Here is a 24,155-nt window from a genome sequence, read left to right on the forward strand (position 1 = left end):
GTTGGAAAAGGTGGCATCCGATGGCAGTGCCACGTTGAAAGTCACTGAGCTCTTCAGTATGACCTATTCTACTGCCATTGTTTGTCTATGGAGATTGCATGGTTGTATGCTTGATTTTATGCACCTGTTAGTAATGGGTGTGGCTGAAATATCCTAACCCACTAATTAAAAGGGGTATCCACATACTTTTGGCCATATTGTGCATATTTCTGTTAAGAAAGAAAATTGTTTTTGTTTAATTTTTTGAATTTCGCGCAAAGCTACACGAGGGCTATCTGCGCTAGCCGTTCATAATTTAGCAGTGTAAGACTAGAGGGAATGCAGCTAGTCATCACCACCCATCGCCAACTCTTGGGCCACTCTTTTACCCACGAATAATGGGATTGACCGTAATATTATAACGTCCTCATGGCTGAAAGGGCAAACATGTGTGATGTGACGGGAATTCGAACACGCGACCCTCGCATTACGAGTCGAGTGCCTTGTCCACCTGACCACGCCGGGCCCATATTTTAGACCCGGTTAAAACAGTCATAAAAACGCTGGTAACATGGAGAACAGTGATAATATTTATACTATTTTTGTGCAGACACTTTTACAGTATTTTTATAACGTCTGTTTATTCATACTCGATTTTTATGGTAATAATTATCCTCCCATGATAATTGCACGTTTTTAGAACGTGCACTCAAGTTACGTGGGGTGGGAAGGATGAATCATGCAGTACAGCGAATAATTAAAATATCTTCGAAAATACTCGTGATCATTTTGTTTCATATTTTCGCGCAAAACCACATAATGGGATAACCATCCCTAGTTTTGAACCCATGTACTAGAGTGACCACAGCTGGTATACAAGAGATCTTATAGTCCTCACAGAGCGATTTGAGCGTCAGTCTTGCACAATCAAGGTCCCAAAACGCTCAGCGAGGTTTTTTATAGCAACGGGACCAACCTATGAACAGTCGTGATGGACGCTGCCATTACTGAAGCCATCGGTAAATATTAACTTTTCACTGTTAAACAAACCACTGTAATACAATTAGTGTAAGCTCTGTTTGCTTTCTATCATCCTAGTCATCTTTATTGAGTTACTTTTTACTTATTTAACAAACGGACAAAGGAAGTTTAAGAAAGCAGCTAATTCCACTTATTTTGACTTTCGTCCTTGGTTAGTGGAGTATTTGGGTTCGTACCAGCTTGAGGTATAGTTTTCTACAAAAATTGATGTATTCTTAACTTCCTTTCAATGTTAGAACGCAATATAACGTTGTTTAACTTCAGGTACTTGGTTGATTTATTACGAATTCTACGAAATCAAAAGTGAATTGCGTTGTTCAAACACAACATTCTGTAAGGTAAAAGGCTACCAACCCCTCTACTTAAATTACCGCTGTCCTTACGGTTTATCAAAATCAGATAATTTACCAGCAATGATAACCCAACTAAGATAGCCTTATTAGTACTTTAATATGATAACTCTTTAAATGTGCTTGGTTTGCAATTAAGCCAGGAGGTTAGGTCGATAGAGTTACAATCCGTGGATCACAGGTTCAAATCACCGTTCCATCAAACATGCTAACCATTTTTAGCTGTGGGGCGTTATAATCTCACGGTCAATCCCATTATTGGTTGGTAAAAGAGTAGCCCAAGAGTTGGCGATAGGGGGTGATTGTTAGCTGCCTTCCTCTGGTCTTTCACTTCTCAACCAGCTTTACCAGGTGTTGTTAGCCCAGGCATAGCTTTACACGAAATACAAACCACTTACTGGGAAACAATCCCAAACATTACGTATTAAATATATATATATATATATTGTACGAGATAAAATTTAACTACTAGGACAAAACACTTTAGCCACACATACCAATAAAATGCTCGGAATGTTGTAAGGTTCCTGTTTGGTACTCAACAGTGTAATTGAAATGTTTGCATGTTTTTATCACCTGAAAATTATTTAAAACTGTTCTATAGCTGAACTCCGAATCAAACAGAGGAAAATCCTCAATTTAAAATAAGACCAATTTACAACTATTTTCAAATCCTTACCAATAAGTAATGGCAAATGTTTAAGAACGACGCATGGTCTTCTAACAATTCTCAGCGATAACTTGAAATTTGAATGTAATTAATAAGCCATGTTCTTTGTTGGTTGGTATTGGTACATAGTTTTCTGGCAATCTCCGTAGCTCAGTAGAGTACCTATACATTATATACACATACGAGCAACAGAATTCTTTTTTAGTGTTTTTTTTTTTTCCGGCAGATTAAATGGAACCAAAAACATTATCCCACTTATTAAGTTGGATCTGCTTTATTTCAGATTTTCCCACTGTAAATGTTTTGTTTAAATGCTTAGTTTTTTGTTGTTTTTTTTTACATTTTGTTCTGTACTTTGTGGGAATTTTCTTCACTGAAATTATTTAAGCTTTGATTCAAATTTTCCACCCAGTTTTGGAAGGCATTATATTTCATAAACACACGTAATTTGACAAACTTAAATATCAACAGATTAGCTCTTCAGTGTCAACACAGCAGACCTGCATGAAAGAGGAGTCTACCGTTTATTCACAACTGATGTTTACAAGTAGTAGGAGTGACATACTCGAGTGTTTATACACTTCCATACTCAATTCTGAGAAATACTACCACCAGTAGAAAACAAACTCACAACGACTTTCAAAGAAATGCATATATGTAAATCAAAATTAAATTTTAAAAACCTCTATCAGGTTGACTGAATAACATACAAAGTACATGCAATATTCACAAAATTTTAGCCACTTGGACCTAAAATAACCAATAAGTAAACCTTCTGAAATAAACATAAACGAGTGCTGAAGAAAACGGTGTAAGACATCTTATTAATAAGGACACTTTCTTAATGCTTTCTCAGATGATTGTACAAGCATGATACATTAATGAAAGCCTAAACAAAATCTTACGTTTAAAAAAGTACGTCATATAAAAACCATCTGTTTAAAAAAAATCATTCCATTTATTCAATTACATCTATAAACTATAACCTAAATAACTACTAATTAGTGATATACGATATTTCTACGACAATGTTCTTTTATCTTAAAAGTTCATCAAGAGTTTCAAGTGTATAAAATGAATCCAAAAAATATTACTCTATGCCCTACTGTTAATGTATGACTGTTCTTACGATGCCAAGACACTCACATTACCTGTTATATGTTAGTTTATACTCAGCACACTGTCTTTAGTTCTTATAACTGATGGAATTAGATCCCATGGGGACACTGGAAACAAATTCAAAGTATGATTTAACTTACAGAATTAAATCTCAAAGGACACCAGTGCAATTTCAGACTATAATCTTTTACATTTTTAGTCTTAAAGCATGTGATTCATTGATGGATCTTTTTAATCAACTTTTAAACCAGAGTTTTTGAAATATTTTACATAAAACTTAAAGTTAGTTTAATTAAAATGTTGAAACCTTCACTGAAAAGCATAAATAGAATTTTCAGCTGTTTAAAAATTCCCAAAGATGTTATTCATTTTTTCATAAAAAATAAACAAAGGAAAACATTCACCATCACATTGTCTCCAACTAAGATATTTCTCAATGACAAATTTTTCCATCAAATTACAACAAACTACTAACAAATTTACTTAATAGATTCTTGAAGTGTCATTAGAAATCACTAAAGTTGGTTCAATTTTGTAGCAGAAAGATCTATCTAATCAGTATGGACAAAAACTCGAACATTTTAATTACACTACAAAAAATTTTAATTTGACAAAATAAATTGCATAATCTTTCAAAATATTAATTCATTGGCAAAAAGTTAAGATAACCAGTAAAAATCTGCGGGTAACTGGATCAGCAATTGTGACATTTAAATGGAGATGTCATAATTTGCACCATTCTCACAATAACACAATGTCTATTCATTTTTCCCTTAAAACTTTTCCTTTAATAGCTAAATTTAAACTATAACCTACATATAAAGCAAATAGCTTTTAAAACACCGATTACAAATCAAAGAAATAAAACAACAGAATTCAAGAAATTGAACATTTCAGTAATGAACGATTGCACTTTCTTCCCATTATACCATATTTGTTTGCACGATGTTCATCATATTGCTCATAAACATCTAAATTTTCATGATAATGTCTTGCTAGTTTTACTTGAAAACATACCTAAATATATATTTTAATTCCCAAAAAACATGTTATTTAAACAATTTTAAGATAAACAAATTTCACAAAATAATTTTGTACTAAAATTTCTGGGGTTGAATGGCTCAGCACGTAACTATGAATTTAAAACTTTTAATCAAATTCAGAAATTCATTTGTATTTATTAGGGTATGTTTCAACCCGTTGAAAGCCAAAGAAAATGGTTTGTTTGCGAGAAAAATATTACCATCGCAAAATACGACTAAGTTAAAAAAAAACAAAAACAGAGAGAAAACGAAGTATGTTCAAAATAATTTCAGTGTTCACCTAACTCAAAAATGTCAAAAAACCAATTTTTTTAGTTGTTTTTCTAAAGAGAATAAAGTTGGTAAATTCCCTTTATAATTTTGTATTTATTATCTTGTTCCAAAACTTTTAAAGCAATTAAATTACAAAAAAATAACTTGAATTTTTTTTTACTCTTCAAACTTTTCCATGTTTATTTTACCAAAGCGTAGTTTTCAATTTTTTTATCAGTATAACAATAATGGGTATGAATGGAACAAATGTATTTGTAGTCAAATGTGGCTTTAATCACAATTAATAAGCACAATAAGTTTTACTGATTTGCCAGCTTTGAGGTTTTCCCACCTAAAGGATGAAAAATATACAGAGATACTTTTTATGTTTACTTTTCTTCCTCATTTAGCTAGTTAAGTTCAACAATAATTTACTACAGTTCTGTTTAAAATAAAATAAATGCAAAGTGGATGGATGGATCTGAGACAGAAGGAATAAGTCATCACTGGAAGTTATACCAAGTGATGGAAAATTAGATTCCTTCAAAGCAACTGTAGGTCCTAGACTAAGACCTTGAAAGTTTAATGTTCTACTAAATCCAAAGTAACAATTTCAGGGAATGTAACAACAAGAACACTTGAGCTATTTAAGCTACATAACCTCAATAGTAGGTTGAATTTTACATTAGGTATATAGTTTTCTTGCATTTTATAATCATATATAAAAAAACAAAACATTCCATTCCTTAGAAATAAATCTTTGCAGAAATCTCCATGAAAAACAAAAGCATTACTAAACTATGATATAATTTAATGAACACCCCTTAAAGGAAATCACTTCATAATCAATAAACATTTTTTACTGACTTATGGTTTCAATATCTATTTTCACATAAAACATAAATCAGACATTTATTTTGAAAAGTGGCATAAAAGAATTTGTGCTTTATGTAGTGAAAGCAAGGTATATACATGTACAAATAATTGTTTTTTGGTAAAAAGCTAACTTATTTTACAGAAAAATATTACATATGAACTGGTAATTTTGGAAGGAGTTCCATTTATATCATCAAATAATATCAACGGGATGGATTACTGTCTTTTTCTTTATCTTTGCTGGTAAGCTTTTCAATCAGTTCCTGAAGAGGAGCAAGTTCACGTTTTTCTATTAAACCGAACTCCTGTACAAAAAAGATGAAATGCTTGAAGCTCGTGTTTAAATGGGCTTCTTCTCCAAGCTGAACTACCTCAGAGAAATGCTGGTGGTAAATATGGGCATAAACACGAAAGAGTCGTTTAAGTATGGTCTTGGCAATAGACAGAAAGTTCTTTGGAAATGGAACACCTTAAAAAAACAATCAGATATTACTATCATTGAATTTTTCTAAGATGTACATATAAATAAAATTTCTTACATGTAAAATAGATAGTATGGTTAAGTTTTTTTTTAGTGTAGCAATAAATAATTAAATTTGTTTCTGTTACTATAATAACATATTATCTGCAGATGAAGATTTCTCAAGAGTATAAATAATTAGAAATAACTTAAAAATTTAACCAATTAGCTGCCACGTGAATTTGTTTGATTATACTTAAGCAAAAAATTATGCAATGGGCTATCTGTGCTTTGGCCACCACGAGTATCAAAACCCAGTTTCTAGCATTGTAAGTCCACAAACTTACTGCTGTTCCTTGTGAGGAAGGGCACACAGATTTGTCATTGTACAAATGATATAATTTTCAACATGAAGGTGATATACATTTTTCAATGACAATTTTCATTAACTGTCATAGATATTTACAAAGTATTAAAACACATTTGAAATGTCACAGAAAATGGTTTCCTCTTTGTTTCATAAACTATCACATAATAAAACAATTAAATTATTCCAGTCATGTATACAACTAATACTTAAGCCTAATCTTGTATGTTAAAGAAAATTCTGTAAAAAAATTTACCTTTTACTAATATGTATCCCCACATTTCTCTATTTAAAGATTTTGCAGCATATTTTTCCAACAGAATTGAAGTTAAAGTAATTTCCATGTCCAATGAAATAAATTTGCATAGTCTCTAACATCTACTCAACAAATTCAAGATATGTCTACCAAACAATTTGTATTTCCCTACCTTTAAACATCTTTGAAGTAAATTAAGAAATGAGTAATAGACTAATGACTTTATTAAACAAGTCTGTTATATTTCCATTAATTTGTACTGGTTAATTATGGTTATAATACAAGGATGAGTGGGTAGAAATTCAGTGGCAAAATTGGTTAAATTCAGAGGTTTGCTTTCAGCTTTATAGGATTTTGTTTATTTTATTTTTTAAAGCAAAAATAAAAGTTTTGAAAGTTCCATCAGGAGTTAATATAGATTGATAAACCAAATAGCATTGTTTACATTGGATGGAACCTTTCAATTCAACTTAAAGTTATTTCAGTTGGTACTGACAAGACATCCTTTAACAACAGTTGTTACAGTACCTCTGTCACACTACTTTTCTCAAAAATTAAATCTTTGGCTTTCAGTAAGGAGTCAAACTACATTAAAACACTTGTTTACCAGAAAAATTGGCACGATACAAGAGGAATTTTAACAGCTTGTCAACAGAACATTTGTATGAGCAATGATTAATGACGAAAATTTTGATATGGAATTTGGAAAAGCATAGAAGTATTTAATCTTGATCTTTCTACAGACATAATGAGCTGGTAAATAGTATGTTTTCCTTTACAAATGCTTTCCTCGGCAAAGCTTGTTTTGTTTTTCAGTTCTGTTACATGTGTAATGAATCATTTACAAAAGGTATTGAAGCTAAATGACAAACTCTCTACATGAATCTTCTCTTCCAGAATTTGTAGAAAGCACTAACTGATGAAGAATGTTATTATTTTCACACTATTCTTAATGTTTATAAGTGCATAGCTGAAACCATGTATACACAATTTAAAAAGAAACAAAAGTAAAATAACTCCACCAACCTACCCAATTAAATCAACAGATCCAAATGATCTACAAAATATAAAATACCATACACATAGTGGTTTAGTAAAATGTCAAAATTTCTTTCACGAAAACTTAATTCTGAATGCTACATAAGAATAAGTATTTTAAAAACAGTCTCACAACTGTCATACATTTTCAAAAGATATCTTTGATGTCGTGACAGGTATTTTCCGTATTTCATAAATAGACCAAATTCATTAAAACAACTAATAGAAACTACCATGAATATTCTGTCCAGCATACCTATTTTGGAAGGAAAAAGAGTTTCATCATCTAACTGATCTTGGACCCATGTCATGAGGTAATCTATGTATTTAGGTGCGGAGCACTTGATTGGTTTCTTGACTGTTTGTCCGTCAGCCCAGTGGTATTCATACTTGGGTCCAGCAGACATGACAGGACAGCTTTCTTCAGTACAAAACTCTGTGATTGTACCATACAGCATGTTGATTTGGTTGAAAAAATCCACAGCTACGTATAGAAACATATTTTAATCATCTTATTTAAATAAAAATGTAGCTATCAAATTTTAAAGACTGCAAGTTTACATCAATGCCATATTATAATCAGATCTTGGAATAAATAAAGATCTTCCTCATAATTTTACTATATTAACACAAGAAAAATGTTATAAATTTTAGATTTATATAGAAAGGATTCACACATTCACATAACTTTGTCAAACCATTGTCATTATTCCTGAAAACAGTTACACATCTTGTTAACTGTCTACTATACAATTCCACATTCCTGTATTATCCTAAACTTCTAATGCTTATGCCAAAATTAATTTCTTTGCAACAGTCTCACTACCAAAGTGATATGCTAAAAACTCTTATCATTTTCAAATGTATTTTAGTAGTTTCTCATATTTTTGCTTTGGTAAGAAAATTTTAAATAAGACATTAACAGATATAGTGTGTCATTACAGATATTCAGAGAATCCATGAGTATAAGCAAACATAAATGTATCAACCACACTACATCTGTATAATTAAATTAAGCAGATTTCAAAAATAATATTTCACTAACCACGAGAATTACTGCTGAACATGGACAAATTTCAAGGCAATAAAACCATCACAGGCCTGTGTTATTTATTTTAATTGTTTGTTTTTCTTAACTAACATTATTCAGAAGAACCAGTAAACCAACATGTTAATGTTCTTGTTCTCTGAGGAGGCTAAACTAAAAAAGAATCAATCGGAGAAAACAAGATTAATAATTGTAAAAATTCATAGATAAAGGTAAAAAAAAATTTGCTATAATACATCAATCACTAAGCTAAAATAAGTTTCCTATGTTTCTTGATCAGACATCAAAACATTTGTATATACACATCAGAATCTTCTACCTGCCTGTTTTCATAAGCAACTGGCTGGACCATTTTTTAATAAAAATGTATATGGACTAGGATGGAACCCTCAAATGGCGAGTTTAAATGGATAAGTAAATCAGATAAATAGTTTAAGTTTGACAGCAATTCAAATTTTACCACCTGAATGCTATGAATGAAGTACAAAGCCAAAATATCAGTGCAAAAATACATTCTTTCAAAAGAACTATGAAAAGGCAGCAGTATCTTAAGTGAAACACTTACTATTAACTGCCACCCATTCATTCAGGTCTTCTCCTTCAGGCAACATTACAGCAAGTCGCAGGTTCCCACTTCCTAGTGTGGCAGCAGCATGTTTCATCAGATCATACTGATGGGTACCTTCCGGAATGTTTTTTTTTGGTTTGAATGTTTTGGAGGAGCGACCTCCACTGAAAACAAAAAGTTGCTTTTTTAAAAATATACATTACTTCTAAAGATTTATAGCCAAGTATTTATACAGGTTTATGTATCAGATTTGAAAGTTTCAAGGCTCCTAAATAAAATATGAAAGGTCAAACAGGCACTAGTATTGTCAGCTATTAATCACACTACAAACTAAAAATTATCATGCTCCATTCCTTTTTTATTTTTTTTTAAACTACAAATTAACAATTTCCGATATCAAAAATGCATTTCTGATAGACCATTAGCAGACCCAAAACTGGTCATTTTGTCGGGAGGAAAAGCAGGGGAGTGTGAGATAAGGTATTATCAGAAATACATTTTCAATGCAGGAAAATGTTCATTTTCAAAATACACTTTCTCTCACATCAGCTAGAATTCAACATTGACAAAATACTCACAGGAAACCTGTAGAGTATTTTTTACTCACTGTGTAGAAAAAGTGTGAATATGAAATACAACAATAGAGCACACTCCTGGAACAGGTGTGCAGCTCACCTGGACAACATGAAATTAATTCCTGGGAAATAAAGGCAGACTAGTCACAGAGGCAAAATCCTAACTTTGTTAGAAGATAAATTCATCCAGCTCCAAGCAGGTAGATATGGTTCCACATCTAGATCCAAGGTGTAGTGGCTAGGCAAGAGGTCCACTTTGTATTTGGTCTTGTTTAGTAATGTGGTATTATTGAAATGCAACCTTAAACTTACAGAATGTTGTATGTGGAACCACCAGAATTACAAAGAAAATGCAAGCAACAAAAAAGTGAAAACAAACCCTCACCTCAACCTGAAGTGCAAAATGCAACAAACTCAGAATTGTAGAACATGTCATGTCTCGCTCAACCTGAGGAAACGGAGATCACTTAACCTGGGATTACAAACCTAAATCCCAATTCTCCAACCTCAGAAACAAGGTGACACCTCCTGCCACGGAAATTACAAAGAGGATTTGGAATCAACTACATCCAACCAATGGCACAGAAAGTTATGTTCAGCATGAAGAATTACAAGAAGTCAAAAGCCATCTCTGCTATTGAGAAAAGTGGACAGAAACTTGAAAGAGGAATCTGGGATAAAAGGCACTTTCATGTAAGAAGACAGTCACATAATTTTAACTTTCTTTGGGAAGTATAGTTGGATATAAAGACTGGAACAAGCAAGATAAGATCCATACCAATGCTTTGACGGGCAGAGAAGAGAAACTTTCATCAAGCTTATATTCCGAATATTAAAAGATATTTACTATATCTTCCCAAAATGTCAGAGAGATAGCCACTTTTATAAGTAAAGACAAAACCTGAAATTGTAATTTTAGTTTTCAAGTTAATATTAAAGGATTGGGAAGTCTAAATGCAAGTTGTTATAAAGCAAATTACTCAGTATTAAAATGAGTTTTACTCAGTTGTCAGTTGGTGAAAACTTTATCTAAAACTTTTGCTGACAGTATCCTCAATTCTTTCCAAGTGTGATTAGATAAGTTTATGAACAGAAGAAGGCTATGTTTATTTTCCAACTTTTTTATTCAAAACTTACGAAGTTAATTTGGTTTGGTTTGAATTTTTTGAAAGCTACACAAGGGTTATCTGCACTATACATTCCTAATTTAGCAGTGTAAGATAGAACAAAGGCAGCTAGTCATCACCACCAACTGTTGGGCTACTCTTTTACCAACAAATAGTGGGATTGACCATCACATTATAATGCTCCAACAGCTGTAAGAATGAGCATGTTTGGTGTGATGGGGATTCGAACCCGTGATCCTTGGATTACAAGTCAAGTGCCTTAACTACCTGGCCATGCCATGCCTAGGAAGTTAGGTAATGAATGATGTTAGATGGCTTATTGGTCAACTGGCAATTATGTGATTATGTTTGTAACACAACATACAGACAAGTGACCATTGGGCTATTGAAGACTACCTCTGAATACGTACACCTATCCTTTATTATCCATGCTATAATAGATACACAATACTTACAGTAACTTATAGAAAAAAAAACTTGAATGATAAATGCACATTTCTTGATTGTAATGCATACTTTATAGAAAGTCATCCATTTTTTAAGCACTGGATTATAAAGGAAATGTTAAACACAATAAACAGCCTTGTTTATGATACAATACTAACTGTATATGCAAAGGTTTAGTTTGTTTTGAATGTCGTGCAAAGCTACACGAGGGCTGTCTGTGCTGCCCATCCCTAATTTAGCAACATAAGACTAGAAGGAAGGCAGAGGGCACTGGTTGTCAACACCCACTGCTAACACTTAGGCTTCTCTTTTACCAACAAATAGTGGAATTGACCATGACATTTATAATGCCCCCATGGCTGAAAGGGCAAGCATGTTTGATGTGACCGGGATTTGATGTTACATCCCTTGGGTTACGAGTCAAACAGCTTAACCACCTGGCCATGCTGGGCTGATATGCAAAGGATTTGTCATTTCTTAAAGCACTACTCACATATTTACTATACATATTTCAAACGATAAAAATATGCATATTTAGTCGATTGAATCCAAAATTTGTACACTAAAGTAATTTCCTGTATTTTGCAAAGTCATACATCAACTGACAGAGACTGTCATCATGTACTGGCAATGCACAAACACTTTCATGGTGACATCCTTCACCTCATAAAGCTATTCTTTTCATTTTCCATTAAGAGCATTTTGATTTACTTTATGTTTGCTTCCCTTCCAATTTATTTGTTTAATAGTATCAGGCTATTATATTCTGTAATGTAATTAGTTAATCATTTGGTTGTTTTGGTCTGTTATTTCCTTTGTTTGGGTCTGACTCAGTTGCACAGGCTGACTAATGCATCTGTACAATTACAAACTATTTTGCACACAGCTATGTATACCACTATTATTTTGTTTACAGTCAAACAAACCAAAGTTAGCACGTGTGATAATAAAAACATTATTTCTTCACAAGAATATATGCTTCCAATTTTCTAAGACGTGAAATAACCAAGTACATACCTTATGTCGTGATACCTTACTTATCAGGGGAAGTCTACTAATATTAATCCAAGCTACTTTCATAATATGTGACATAGATCAAACAAGCAATTTTATTTTCCTTACTGTACACTTCACAGGTCCATAATTGACCATTATCTTGATAAACAGAAAATTTTTCTTTAGTAAAAGTGGTAGAACTAGTTGGTTGGCTGGTTTGCCATTTTATGGCATAATGCAACTATGCTATCTGCACCCAACATCCAGTAAAAAGTTAAAATTATTAAAATTTGTAAAAAGAAATCAAGGTAAAATAAAGTTTAATTTTTGAATTAAAACATAAATAGCATTAAATCCAATTCTTATAGCTAGTTTACAGCAGTAAGAGAGAAAGTATAGTAATACAAGTTGTAAAGGACTTTCTATAGCATACTTTTAATTATTATAATTTGCCAGGACGACAAATGGGTAAGTTCAAACATCAATATTAGTCACCTGAAGTTGGCCTTTCCAGTCCTGGTTTAAAGTTATTTGACGTTGCGGTCATTTTCTAATTTCGTATCAAACTAGTTGTACTTTAATTCATAAAAGGAATCATATTAGAAAAGTTTAATGGCCTTTACAAAACTAAAAATATTTGTAAGGTGGACACTGTCTGACATTATGGACATTATTGGGACAGAACATGTTTACAATGGTGCTGTCATTGAGAGTTGTAACGATGGCACAACAGTAAAATATCTTATTGTGATCTGAGTATCACATAAACACATTGGTGTACCAGTCCCAGATAAAAGAAAACGAGAAGTTAAAAAACTGTGACCAATGCATAGTCTAGTTAGAACAACTTCCTCTTTCTGATTTTTATGGAAGCAAGATGGCCAAAGTCCGATAGAGGATTTTATTTGGAAAAGCTTGTTTTCGTGTTGCTCACTCCAAGTCAACTGACAACCGGCATGGAGCCAAGCATTGAATATAGGACCATAGTCCATGTATGGAACAGGCACAGCAGTGATAGTGTCAGAGCAGATATATTTAGCTTATGGTGTCAGCAAACCCATTCCCATGAATACCAACATGGCCTGGCATCCATAAAAACTAGATAGAAGTAGAATAGATAGAGAAATGGGCCAGTCAGTTTTGATTATCAACAAGAACAAGGTGAGAACTAATGTGAAGTGATTCCAGGGCCAGCAGAGAATTAAGCGAGTCAGTATAAATAGTGCAATTTGAGTACTGCTTACCTTCTATGTGATCCAGGGCAAGAAATGGCATACCATTCAGAAGTGAACACAAAAACTGTAGAGGGGATTCTGAGTGCAACCACCAAACTGCAACAAACCATGGCAGAGCCCAGAGTTACCTGATTTTGAACCACCCATTTAAATGGGAATGAAAGAATGGTTCAAAAGATGTTCAGTAAATAAAAGAGGGTACTTCCAATTGGGAGTAACTGTTTTTCTCAGATGACTTGAAGAAAGGTCACATTTGGGGTTTGTAATAAGCCATGGTGGGATTGGCTGACCAGTGGGTACAGCAGTGTTATCCAAGGACAGACCCAATTCATCCAACTGTGCCTTGATACAAAGGCCAAAGAAATAATGGCAGATCATCTGTTTTTTAAAAGCATGGCCCACTAAGGAAGAAAAGCACAACCCCATATGGAATGCTGTGGTAAGGATCAAACTTCAAAGCATACAGTAAAAGTTTTTGTAAACAGCAGATGTGTGGAGAAGGTTTGTGAGACTCTTATGTATTAGCTCTGGACTGGAGAAGTTCAGAAAACCCCAGTGCATAGCCCTAATGATGAATGGGGTCCAGCATCTTCAAGGCTGAGATCCTGGCAGAGCCATAGACTGGTGACTCATAATCTTGTTTTGATCCAAAGACATCATATGTCTTTAGCACAGAACATCAATCCACACCCAAAGTGTTGGAAGAGAGGACATGGAGGACGTTCAGTGCTCTTGTACATTTGATTTGTAGCTGCTTGATGTGTGGTATAAAGGTCAGCTTACAGTCAAAGATAAGCCCCAAGAACTTTGTCTCAGGGACCACAGGCAGCACAACTTCACCAATATAGAGTTCAGGATCAGGGTGAATACCCCATTGGCAGCAAAAGTGCATGCAAACCATTTTAGAGAGAGATAAGTTAAAACCATTGGCTGTGGTCCACTTTAGAAAATGATTGAGAGCAGTCTTTTTACATTTTATGTCAGTGATCAACATAGAGCCCATTTGCAACAGTAAGAGGGAATTGTTTAGTGATGGCATTAATTTTTATACTCAAAAGTGTGACACTCAAGACATAGCCCTGAGGAACTCCAAGTTCCTGTAGAAATGAACAGGAAAGTGTAGAACCCAATGAACTTGGAATCACCTGTCCATTAAAAACATTTTAATAAAAATGGCAAATGACCATACAACCCATAAAAGTGGAGGTCTTGCAAAATTCTATACCTCCATGTAATATCATAAGCCTTCTTGAGATCAAAGAATATTGATAAAAGATGTTGTGGTCTGAGAAAGGCTTCTCAGATTGATGTTTCTAGTCAAATCAGGTGGTCCATGGTGGAGTACTGTAATCGGAACCCACACTGGATGGGAGAGAGAAGGTTGTTTGATTTGAGGAACCAAACAAGATTTTTGGTGTCTCTAAGGTCTTACAGAGACAGCTTGTCAATGCAATTGGACAGTAGTTTGAAGGAATCTTGGGATCCTCCCCAGGCTTAGAGAAAGGTAGGACAATAGCCTAGTGCCAAGCATTAGGAAAAAACATTTTCCTGCCAGATCAAGTTAAAAACAATCAGAAGAATAGCAAGAGAAAGATGGTGCATCATCTTTAGTGTATATCATCATATCCAACTGATGAAGGGCCAGTTTGAGTTCCACCAGTGTAAAGGGGCAATTATAATCAGAGACAATCAGCTCAAAAGGAAAGAAGTGATCACTCTGTCTGAGTCTTGATGGCTAAGAAGGTGGAGGATGAAGCAGAAGTGCTGGATACCTGGCAAAAGCTTTCACCAAGGGTTCTGGCAATGCTCCAGGCATCAGCTACTTCATGGTCATCAGAGAGCAAGATCAAAAGAGGGAACAAATTATATTGTCCACTGGCCTTTCAAATATTGTCCTATATGACTTTGGAACTGGTGATAGAAGAGGTGCTGGTTGTGAATTTAATCCAAGACTCCTTCTGGATTTGATGTCTTCCCTGCCCAGCATGTGCAAGTGCCTGCTAGAAAGTGATGAGGTTCGAGTGTGGGTACGGTACCTACAAAAAGTATCACAGACCCTTTTTAGAGCCTTTGATGCCACGTGGCAAGCAGGATTCCATAATGGACAAGGATATCACAGAATACATAAAGATTTCAGGAATACATTGAAAAGCTGCCTGTATAACACACTCAGTCACTGCTGCCATGCAGTTGTCTGCTGATGGCTTACAGGCGATGGAAGGATCAAGTTCTGTGAGAGCAGTGAAAGAGGACCAGTTAGTTTGATCCAACTTCCACCAAGGCATGTGGGTCAGGTGATATCAACCATGGCCAGTCTCTCTCAAAATTATAGGAAAATTATCACTGCATCATGGGTTACTGTCAATCCTTCATGAAAGGTGAAGGGGAGGAAACAGAGATCAATAGCAGTAAAAGACTGACTAGGTGCATGAAAGTAAGTGCAAAAACCAATGTTGAAAAGAGAAAGGTTATGATCTGAGACAATATGCTCTACAAAGCAAACCCTCCCATCAATAATAATACCTGTTTAACAAAAGCATGAAGTTCTAATTGATCACAGGTCTCTCCAGGAGACACGTAGAGAGAACAAACAGTCATGGTATGACCCAAGGAAACATAGATGGTTATGGCCTCCTAGGGTGTGTTGAGTGGCAAATACAGGGTGCTCACATGATGATCAACCAACAGTGTCACCCCTCCACACAATCATCCATCACATAACCTGTCATTTCTGTACAAAGAAAACTGCCAAAAGGTGACTATATTGGCATGTTTCAGAAATGTTTCCTGTAAGAAGACATACAGGACTGTGGAAGGCAATCAGTGCTTTGATGTCATCCAGATTAGAACATAAACCTCTACAGTTCCACTGTATTAAAGTGGCCATTTTTATTTATGTGCAGGCAAATTGGGTGGACAGCCTTTCTGTTTTTGACCCCATCTTTTTTCTCTGTACTCGTTTTAAATTTTATGATAATTGTTGTCTCCCGGTCTCTTTTTAGTGTAACCCTTGTGCAAGAATGAGTGACCATGTTGAAACACAGAGCACAAGATGTGTCAAATTAACAGAGTTATGACAGAGTTATCATGGTATTCCTAAAATTATGGTAGTGAATGAGGCAGTGAAAATAAAATTTTACTGCTGCTAGAAAAATTGATGTAAATGAAAACATGAGACATTGACAGAAACAAAAACTGAACTCCTAAATGCCCACTCTACAATAAAGGTGTTTCTCGGACCTAAAAATGAATGTTAGGATATCCTTCCCTGATCTTTGAAAATGGGGGAAGGGGTCACCTTATATTCCAAATTGCCCAATAATCATGTCAACATAGTTTATATAAAATTGTTATAAAATTACAATTAATTTCAGAAATACACAGATGTCTGAATGTATTCCTATTATTTGCAATAATCTGATTCAATGGCTAATTAAAATGAACAGTAAGAAATACAATTGCATTCTGTCATCTACACAATGTTCTACAGAAACCAACTTTTAAAACCAAACAAAATATCTAAATCCTTGTTTGCTTTGTGTGTCTGGGAAACAATTCTCCCATAAATATACCAAGTTATTCCTTAAGTACTAAGAATAATGGAACATCAATGCTACTAAATGTAATTAATAGTAACTTACAAGGTTACTGGTTTGTTGATAATGCAAACATGAACATACTGTGATGGGGTAAATACGTTTTAAGCTTTAGATGTAAATTCATTCTTGAATAAAAAATGTATTTATAAACTTGATTAACTGTTAGTCAAAAATTAATTTTTACTTTTGTTGCATAGATATGTAGATAGAATACTTAACATTTAATTTTATATTAATGGCTGTTTTAATGAGTTAATGGTTGGATGGCCTGATTCTAACAATCAGATTCTGAAGTTTAACTTTTATCACCGAAGTTATCAACTAATTTAGTTTAACAATTTTAAAATTTATTATTTGATATTCCAGAATCAAGTTTCCAATTTCTTTACCATACAATACAAAGCCCAGTTAAGTCTTAATTCTTCCAATGAAGTTCTAGAAGTCATAATAAATAAAGTATTTGTAGTTTGGTACCCTAATCACAACAGAGTATGCATGTATCATTCCAATAGTAACAGATACTGAGAGGCCAGATACTGAACTCATAACAACTAGGCTTTGAAGAAAGAACTGTCAGAATAACAGTAAAATCTTTAATTGCTAGACTATAGATTTGAATGACCTCTGACAACAGAATGTTACCTTGCCTTATTAATAAACTCTTGTAACTTTAGAAATAATCAAAACAATGAACTTTTTTTTCCTATTGAAAATGTTAATTTCCCTCAAACAAACCTCTGTTTGTTCCATACAGAATAACAGTAAAATCTTTAATTGCTAGACTATAGATTTGAATGACCTCTGACAGCAGAATGTTACCTTGCCTTATTAATAAACTCTTGTAACTTTAGAAATAATCAAAACAATGAACTTTTTTTTTCCTATTGAAAATGTTAATTTCCTTCAAACAAACCTCAGGCACACTCACTGTTACAGAAACAACTAATGTATACATAATCTAAAAATAAGGTTTCAAGGTTTATCCTTTAACATTCGGATGCATACACATTACCCATAATTTATTTGGAATTTATTGTGCACATGTAACAGTTTTGCTGACTGTGTAATAACATAAGACATTCTAGTTGTTACTATTCACAACTTATGTGCATAATAATTACATTTCATATTTCTCATCCTTTTGCATCCTCAATTACTGTTTTCACTTTGCCCTCTATCACCACATTAAGACATAATACTGAAATATGTTATTACTTCTGGTGCAATGATTAAAGTTTATTCTGTATGTTCCATTCAAGCTTTTCACACGTAATAAGTATAATATTATTATAATATCTTAACACTGATAAAATTCAGCATCAGCCTTGTACAGTTAGTGAAACTGTCCAACTGTGACTAAGTAATTGATTAGATTTTCCATATAATGCTAAATTATAAAGGCTAATAATCTAATTATTATACTAACTCCCATAACAAACACTTAATGATGCAAACTTTTTTAAAATGCACATTAATTGTGGTTCCATAACACACACATGCTGTACTTAACAGCATATATGTACAGTGTAATCCATCCAAGGTGTTCAGTTTGAATTAAGCAAATAACTAAATGTCATGGAATGTGCAATTTTCAAATAAACATATTTCTCTATAGAAAACTGGTAACTAGCTACAAGAATGCAGTGTACCATTCAAGAGCAGAACTATCAAATAGCATGGAATACAGCCCTGTTACAGTGGTTGTTTGGTCAGATCCAAAGAGTAAAATTTAAATATTATTAAAAATATTAATTAATGACTTCTACCTGTTGAAATATGCCATGTTAAGGGTAATAATATGTTACAAACAGGATGAGACTTGAAACCTGTGATGAATCCTTAAAAGACTGCATAATTCTGAAGTTTTCCGATATACAGAATTTCAGTCTTGAAGCCTTTATCAGGTCGATATTTCATGGTCAACATTGCCTCATGAGAAAATTCCAAGTTGTTAAACATTGTTATGATGTTATAAAATCAGTATTGTTTTCAAGAGTGGTCATGCTGTAGAAAACTGCTAGACGATTCAAAAAATGACACTATTATGCTAATAATATTACAACAAAATCTGACAACACATAAAAATACTCTACACTCCTTAACACTGGTTAGACAAACCAACTAAACTTGATAAAGGCTTTAGTACAGTGGCCAAAACATTGACCATCACAACTTGCAAAACTCGAGGTCATCTGCCAAAACCATCGTTAGAGAAACTTGGTATTTTTTACTAACTTCAAATCTCATTAAAGAAAATTTAAAAATAAATTATTTTTTTGTTCAATAAGAAAGTCTATGGTAAATTTTTATACTATCTTACACTGATGTGAAAAACAGATTTTTTATAAGGTTAGAGAATAAAACCTATCAAACATAACTTTTGTGCTTCACCATTCATTTCTACTGTTCCAAAAGGACAAATACCCAATGTGAGTGTTCACTTTAATTAATAGAATTAGACACTAAGTTTTATTTTTGTTAACAACCTATATATAAACTCCAAAAGCAAAATTACATTTGCTACTAAGTCATAGATCAAGAGTACAACTAGTAAATCTTATCTGTAGTCACAGCACAAAGAAGTAACAAAAACTTTCCACAAAATAATTAATTTGACCTATCACTTTATATCCAATGATTAATACATAAATACTAATAGTAAACTAAATATTCATAACAGGCCTAAATTAAGACACTACAGCCTAGGCACATAATAAAATTAAAAAAAAAAAAAAACTAGTTAAAAGATTTAGTCAAAATATGGGGCTTTGCTGTATTTACAAATAATTATTTAAACCATGTTAGAGCCAACAGTCACATGAGCTAGCCAAGGTTTGGTTTGTTTTGAACTTTGCACAAAGCTATTCAAGAGCTAACTGCACTAGCCATCCCTAATTTAGCAGTGTAAGACTAGAGAAAAGACAGCTAGTTATCACCACCCACTGCCAACTCTTGAGGTACTCTTTTACCAATGAATTGACCATCACTTATAATGCACCCACAGCTGAAAGGGCAAGCGTGTTTGATACGACCAGGATTTGAACTTGCCACCCTCAGATTACGAGTTAAGCACCTTAACCACATGGTCATGCCAGGCTTTAGCTAACCAAGGTTAAATATAAACATAAATGCATGCAAACTGCAGTTAAATTTTAAATACATTTAGTAAAAACACACACCAACAATTTCAAATTTTGTTTCAGTTTAATTACTATTAATATTCAAATGCTATTAAAATGTGTTAATCTGCTTTATTTGTGAAAACAAATCACTCTACAGTGTAAGACATGACCATTACATTACTTTAAATGTCAATTTTATGTTAATGAGGGTGAGAAATGGCCTAAAGATGGAAGATTAACTTGATTATCTGATTAATTATGAAAATATTCATCTAATCAAAACCAGTGTTTTACATTACTACAATTTTCAAATACCCCAACCATCCAAGTAATCAACATGCTTCTATCATGAATTCTTATTGCTATTCTAAGTTATTCAGACTATCCAAATCTCATGTGAAAATAACCTAGTAGTTGAATATAACCGATTATTGAGCCCAACAACTAATCAATTATAAAACCCTATTCACTAACTAGAAGATTTTGCATACCTGGACTTTCATAATGCTTTTGACATAACCAAATAAAAAAATATTAAAGAACACTATTTCTGAACATGAAGGATGAGTTAGCTCAATGAATTGAGGATCGGCTCGCTCAGAGGACGCAAAGAGTTGTTATAAGAATTGGAAATGCAAACAGGTTACCTCAGGGTTATTTCCTGGGACCCCTACCCTTTTGTGATATATATATTAACAACACTGATAATGGAATGATCAACAAGTCTGTCAGGTTTGTCAATGTTATTAAAGTTGTGGGGGCTACAAAGAGGGGGGGATACTATTTTACAGAAATGTTTGAATCTTGTGGCAAATTGGACAAATAAACAGCATGCAACCTTTAATTATGCTAAGTATGAAGTAATGCATGTGGGCTACCTTAACTCATACTAAAGTTACAACCTTGACAGAAATCAACTAAACAGTGATATGAAGGATAGGTACATTGGTAATTTGACTTATCCTAAATGACTGGAGATGGCTTAAAAGGTCAATAAAGAAAACTTGATTACAAGCATACAATGTTTTGTTAAGATTATGTCATCATCAGGTAGAGATGGCTTACTCTTGTCTGAACACTTTACATTTATAATAAACTTTTTTTTATTAACCATTCAAAATGTCTCAAATTTTTATTTTCTAAAAGATGGGTCCTCTTTCTCAAATTAGGGTTGTTAAGTTTTTTAAATGTTCCAGGAACTGTGTGTACACAATTTCAGGTTGGAATATTTAATACAAGTTCAAGTTGTTTCTTTACACGTATCTCTAGTTAGGCCTCACTTAGAGCATCAAATTATGTTCAGTCTTTGGTTCTTACAATTCAAAGAACATTTACTTGTTTGAAAGCAGTCAGAGGAGGTATTACCAGAATGATTCCTGGGATGGAAGGCTGTCATATGAGAACAGAATAAGGGCTTTAAAATTGCATTAAAATATGAAAGGCTAGAGTGAGTCAGAGATCTGTCTGAACATGAAATTCTCAACATGATAAAAGGGTGCAAGGCTAATGTTTCCTGTACTTTCATATTTAATGTTAACAGCAATGAGGCTAGGGAAAATAAATAGATTTAGCAACACAGATGGTGTCTGCAAAGTAAGCAGTTATTTTAAACAATTTGGCCAGCCTTTGGAATATACCACCATCAGACACAGTAGATCCAGATATAATAGATGAATTTCAGAGAGGTATTGCTGAGCACTACAGCATTCAGGATTGTACATGAGCAGCTAGTTGTTTCATAAAGTGAATAGGACAGCCATGGTCCAAAAATCCCTTTGTTGTCCTTCAAATACCATATAAGATAATACTAAGTACTCCAGTAGTATAAAACTCACTGTATAAACTATAAATATTAAAATAATAACATACTTCTACTAACAGCAGTATTATCAATGTTAGTTTCTTTCTTTAAAGTACTATTTTTTTGTAATATTTGACTACAACTTGCTTCTTAGTCTTGAAATTCTTACCACAGATTACAGCATAGGCTACCTAGTATTTAGTTCTACTAGTAATTTAGTATATCTTACTAGTTAGTTTCTTTTCAATACTAAATAATTACAAATAGTAATATTATCTAGTTAGTAAGATATACTAAAACTGATTAAGAATAATAAACAGTTTTAGTATATCTTACTAACTAGATAGTATTACTATTTATAATTATTTAGTACTGAAAGTGAAACGCTTATGAAGCATGATTATGAATTAGAAGAAAAGATTAAGCCTAGGCTTAAAACTTACTTCTAAGCTAAACTGATTAAGAATACTAAACTGTAAATTGAGGCGTAGGATATTACAATGTTAAACAAATTGTTTGAAAAATAAAGTTCAAAAAATTAAAATAACTTACAAAAAAAAGCTCATATTTTCTATTGATAGTTGTACTAGTACTAAATACTACAAGTACTAGCAGAAGTTGAAAACGAGTCTTTAGAAATGCGATACGTCTCACCAAAATAAACCAAGTTGTGGTTAAAATTTGTCTTTACGACATTAATAAGGCAATACCGATTAATATAATGAAATAGGAAAACGTAAATATCAGTATTCTAAATTACAGCAGAAACCTAACCTACAACAAACGTTCCTCTTTTTTTATTAATTGCAATATGTCCTCTAGCTGTTGCTGCTACGTTTTCTGTTAGAATAAATCTTCACCAGAATTTCTTATAATTTAAAGCGAAATTCTAATAGAAAAAATTAAAAAGTTCAAAGTACTGATGGATAATGCTAAACATAATTTTAATTATTAATATACTTCTAATACGTTTAAAATATTCAACTATAAAATTAAAAGGTTACCGAACAACAAAAATTAAACAAATTATTAAATTTACACCGAAAAACATGTGTAGCCGTGGTATTGATTTATTCATTCTTCTATCTTTATCTTTATTATTATTTAAGGTTGATTTCCACAACACTTTCAAAATCTAGTGGCACGGCAGAAAGTCTTCAGAATGATAACGCTAGAAATTGGGTTTCGATACGGTATGTGATGGGCATAGCCCATTGTGTAGTTTTGTGCTTAATTTCAAATACTACTGAAGGTTATATGGCTTAAATATTGACATAATTACTATTATCTACTCCTTATAAAATTTGTATTGTAACTTTTAATCAAATGAATGACTATTCCTCGAAACTTCATCTAGAAGATATTTGTGATTATTTATCGAATATGTCTTTTTTTTTCGCTTCAGTACAGTAACCGAAAGAAAGAGAATAGTGCAATATGTCACAATAGCATAATGAGAGACAGTTTATTTAACAAAGATATTTTTATATTTGGTATACAATATGTTTGTTTGTTGTTGTTGTTGTTGTTTTATTGCAAGTTTTTTGACACCATGACTTCAAATTAGGTAATTAGTGAATATCCTTTGTTTTGGTTTGTTTTGGAATTTCGCACAAAGCTACTCGAGGGCTATCTGTGCTAGCCGTCCCTAATTTAGCAGTGTAAGACTAGAGGGAAGGCAGCTAGTCATCACTACCCACCGCCAACTCTTGGGCTACTCTTTTACCGACGAATAGTGGGATTGACCGTCATATTATAACGCCCCCACGGCTGAAAGGGCGAGCATGTTTGGCGCGACTCGGGCGCGAACCCGCGACCCTCAGATTACGAAGCGCACGCCTTAATGCGCTAGGCCATGCCAGGCCCTAGTGAATATCCATCATCTTTATATACCAATAGGAATGCCCAAGTAATAAACCTAAAGAAACACGAATTAAATTAATTGAATATTCAATTATTTATTATTTTCTTTTCCTAAGCAAATCGTGAGTTTCGGTTGGAAAAAAAAACAAAAACTCAATATATGTCACACCAAATAAGAGACAGAACGACTGTGCAAGGAAATCCACTGAAGAAGTGTGATAACAGGGTAAATGAGGCTTGAATGCATATTATTAATTATAACCGTTTGCAAAATTTGCAAATACATAAGAAATAGTGTAGCTCAATTAATACATAATACAAAG

The 24,155-nt window shown here is 33.2% G+C and overlaps 1 protein-coding gene across 3 annotated transcripts; it reads right to left on the reverse strand.

Moving 5' to 3' along the window:
* Positions 1 to 2,545: 2,545 nt before the first annotated feature.
* On the reverse strand, positions 2,546 to 22,882 carry LOC143234296 (MOB kinase activator 1B). Of its 3 annotated transcripts, none has more exons than XM_076471543.1 (4): positions 22,744 to 22,882; positions 9,065 to 9,231; positions 7,708 to 7,935; positions 2,546 to 5,799 (listed from the first exon to the last, which is right to left on the reverse strand). In XM_076471543.1, the coding sequence occupies exons 2-4, from the start codon at positions 9,159 to 9,161 to the stop codon at positions 5,534 to 5,536; spliced, it is 591 nt and encodes a 196-aa protein (XP_076327658.1). In that variant the 5' UTR covers positions 9,162 to 9,231; positions 22,744 to 22,882; the 3' UTR covers positions 2,546 to 5,533. The 3 variants fall into 3 exon arrangements, with proteins under 3 accessions (XP_076327658.1, XP_076327659.1, XP_076327657.1); XM_076471544.1 differs by having other exon boundaries at positions 22,748 to 22,850; XM_076471542.1 differs by having other exon boundaries at positions 22,522 to 22,823.
* Positions 22,883 to 24,155: the final 1,273 nt, after the last annotated feature.

The sequence above is a fragment of the Tachypleus tridentatus genome, chromosome 12 (genome assembly GCF_004210375.1).
Source record: "Tachypleus tridentatus isolate NWPU-2018 chromosome 12, ASM421037v1, whole genome shotgun sequence".
Lineage (NCBI taxonomy): Eukaryota > Metazoa > Arthropoda > Merostomata > Xiphosura > Limulidae > Tachypleus > Tachypleus tridentatus.

Bases quoted from the DNA above. Each gene is read 5' to 3' on its own strand.
- LOC143234296 (XM_076471542.1), bottom strand. The intron at 7,936-9,064 runs GTAAGTGTTTCA...TTCTATACGTAG, and splicing joins TGAATGGGTGGCAGTTAATA to CTGTGGATTTTTTCAACCAA. The intron at 5,800-7,707 runs GTATGCTGGACA...TGTTTTTTTAAG, and splicing joins TCTTTTTCCTTCCAAAATAG to GTGTTCCATTTCCAAAGAAC.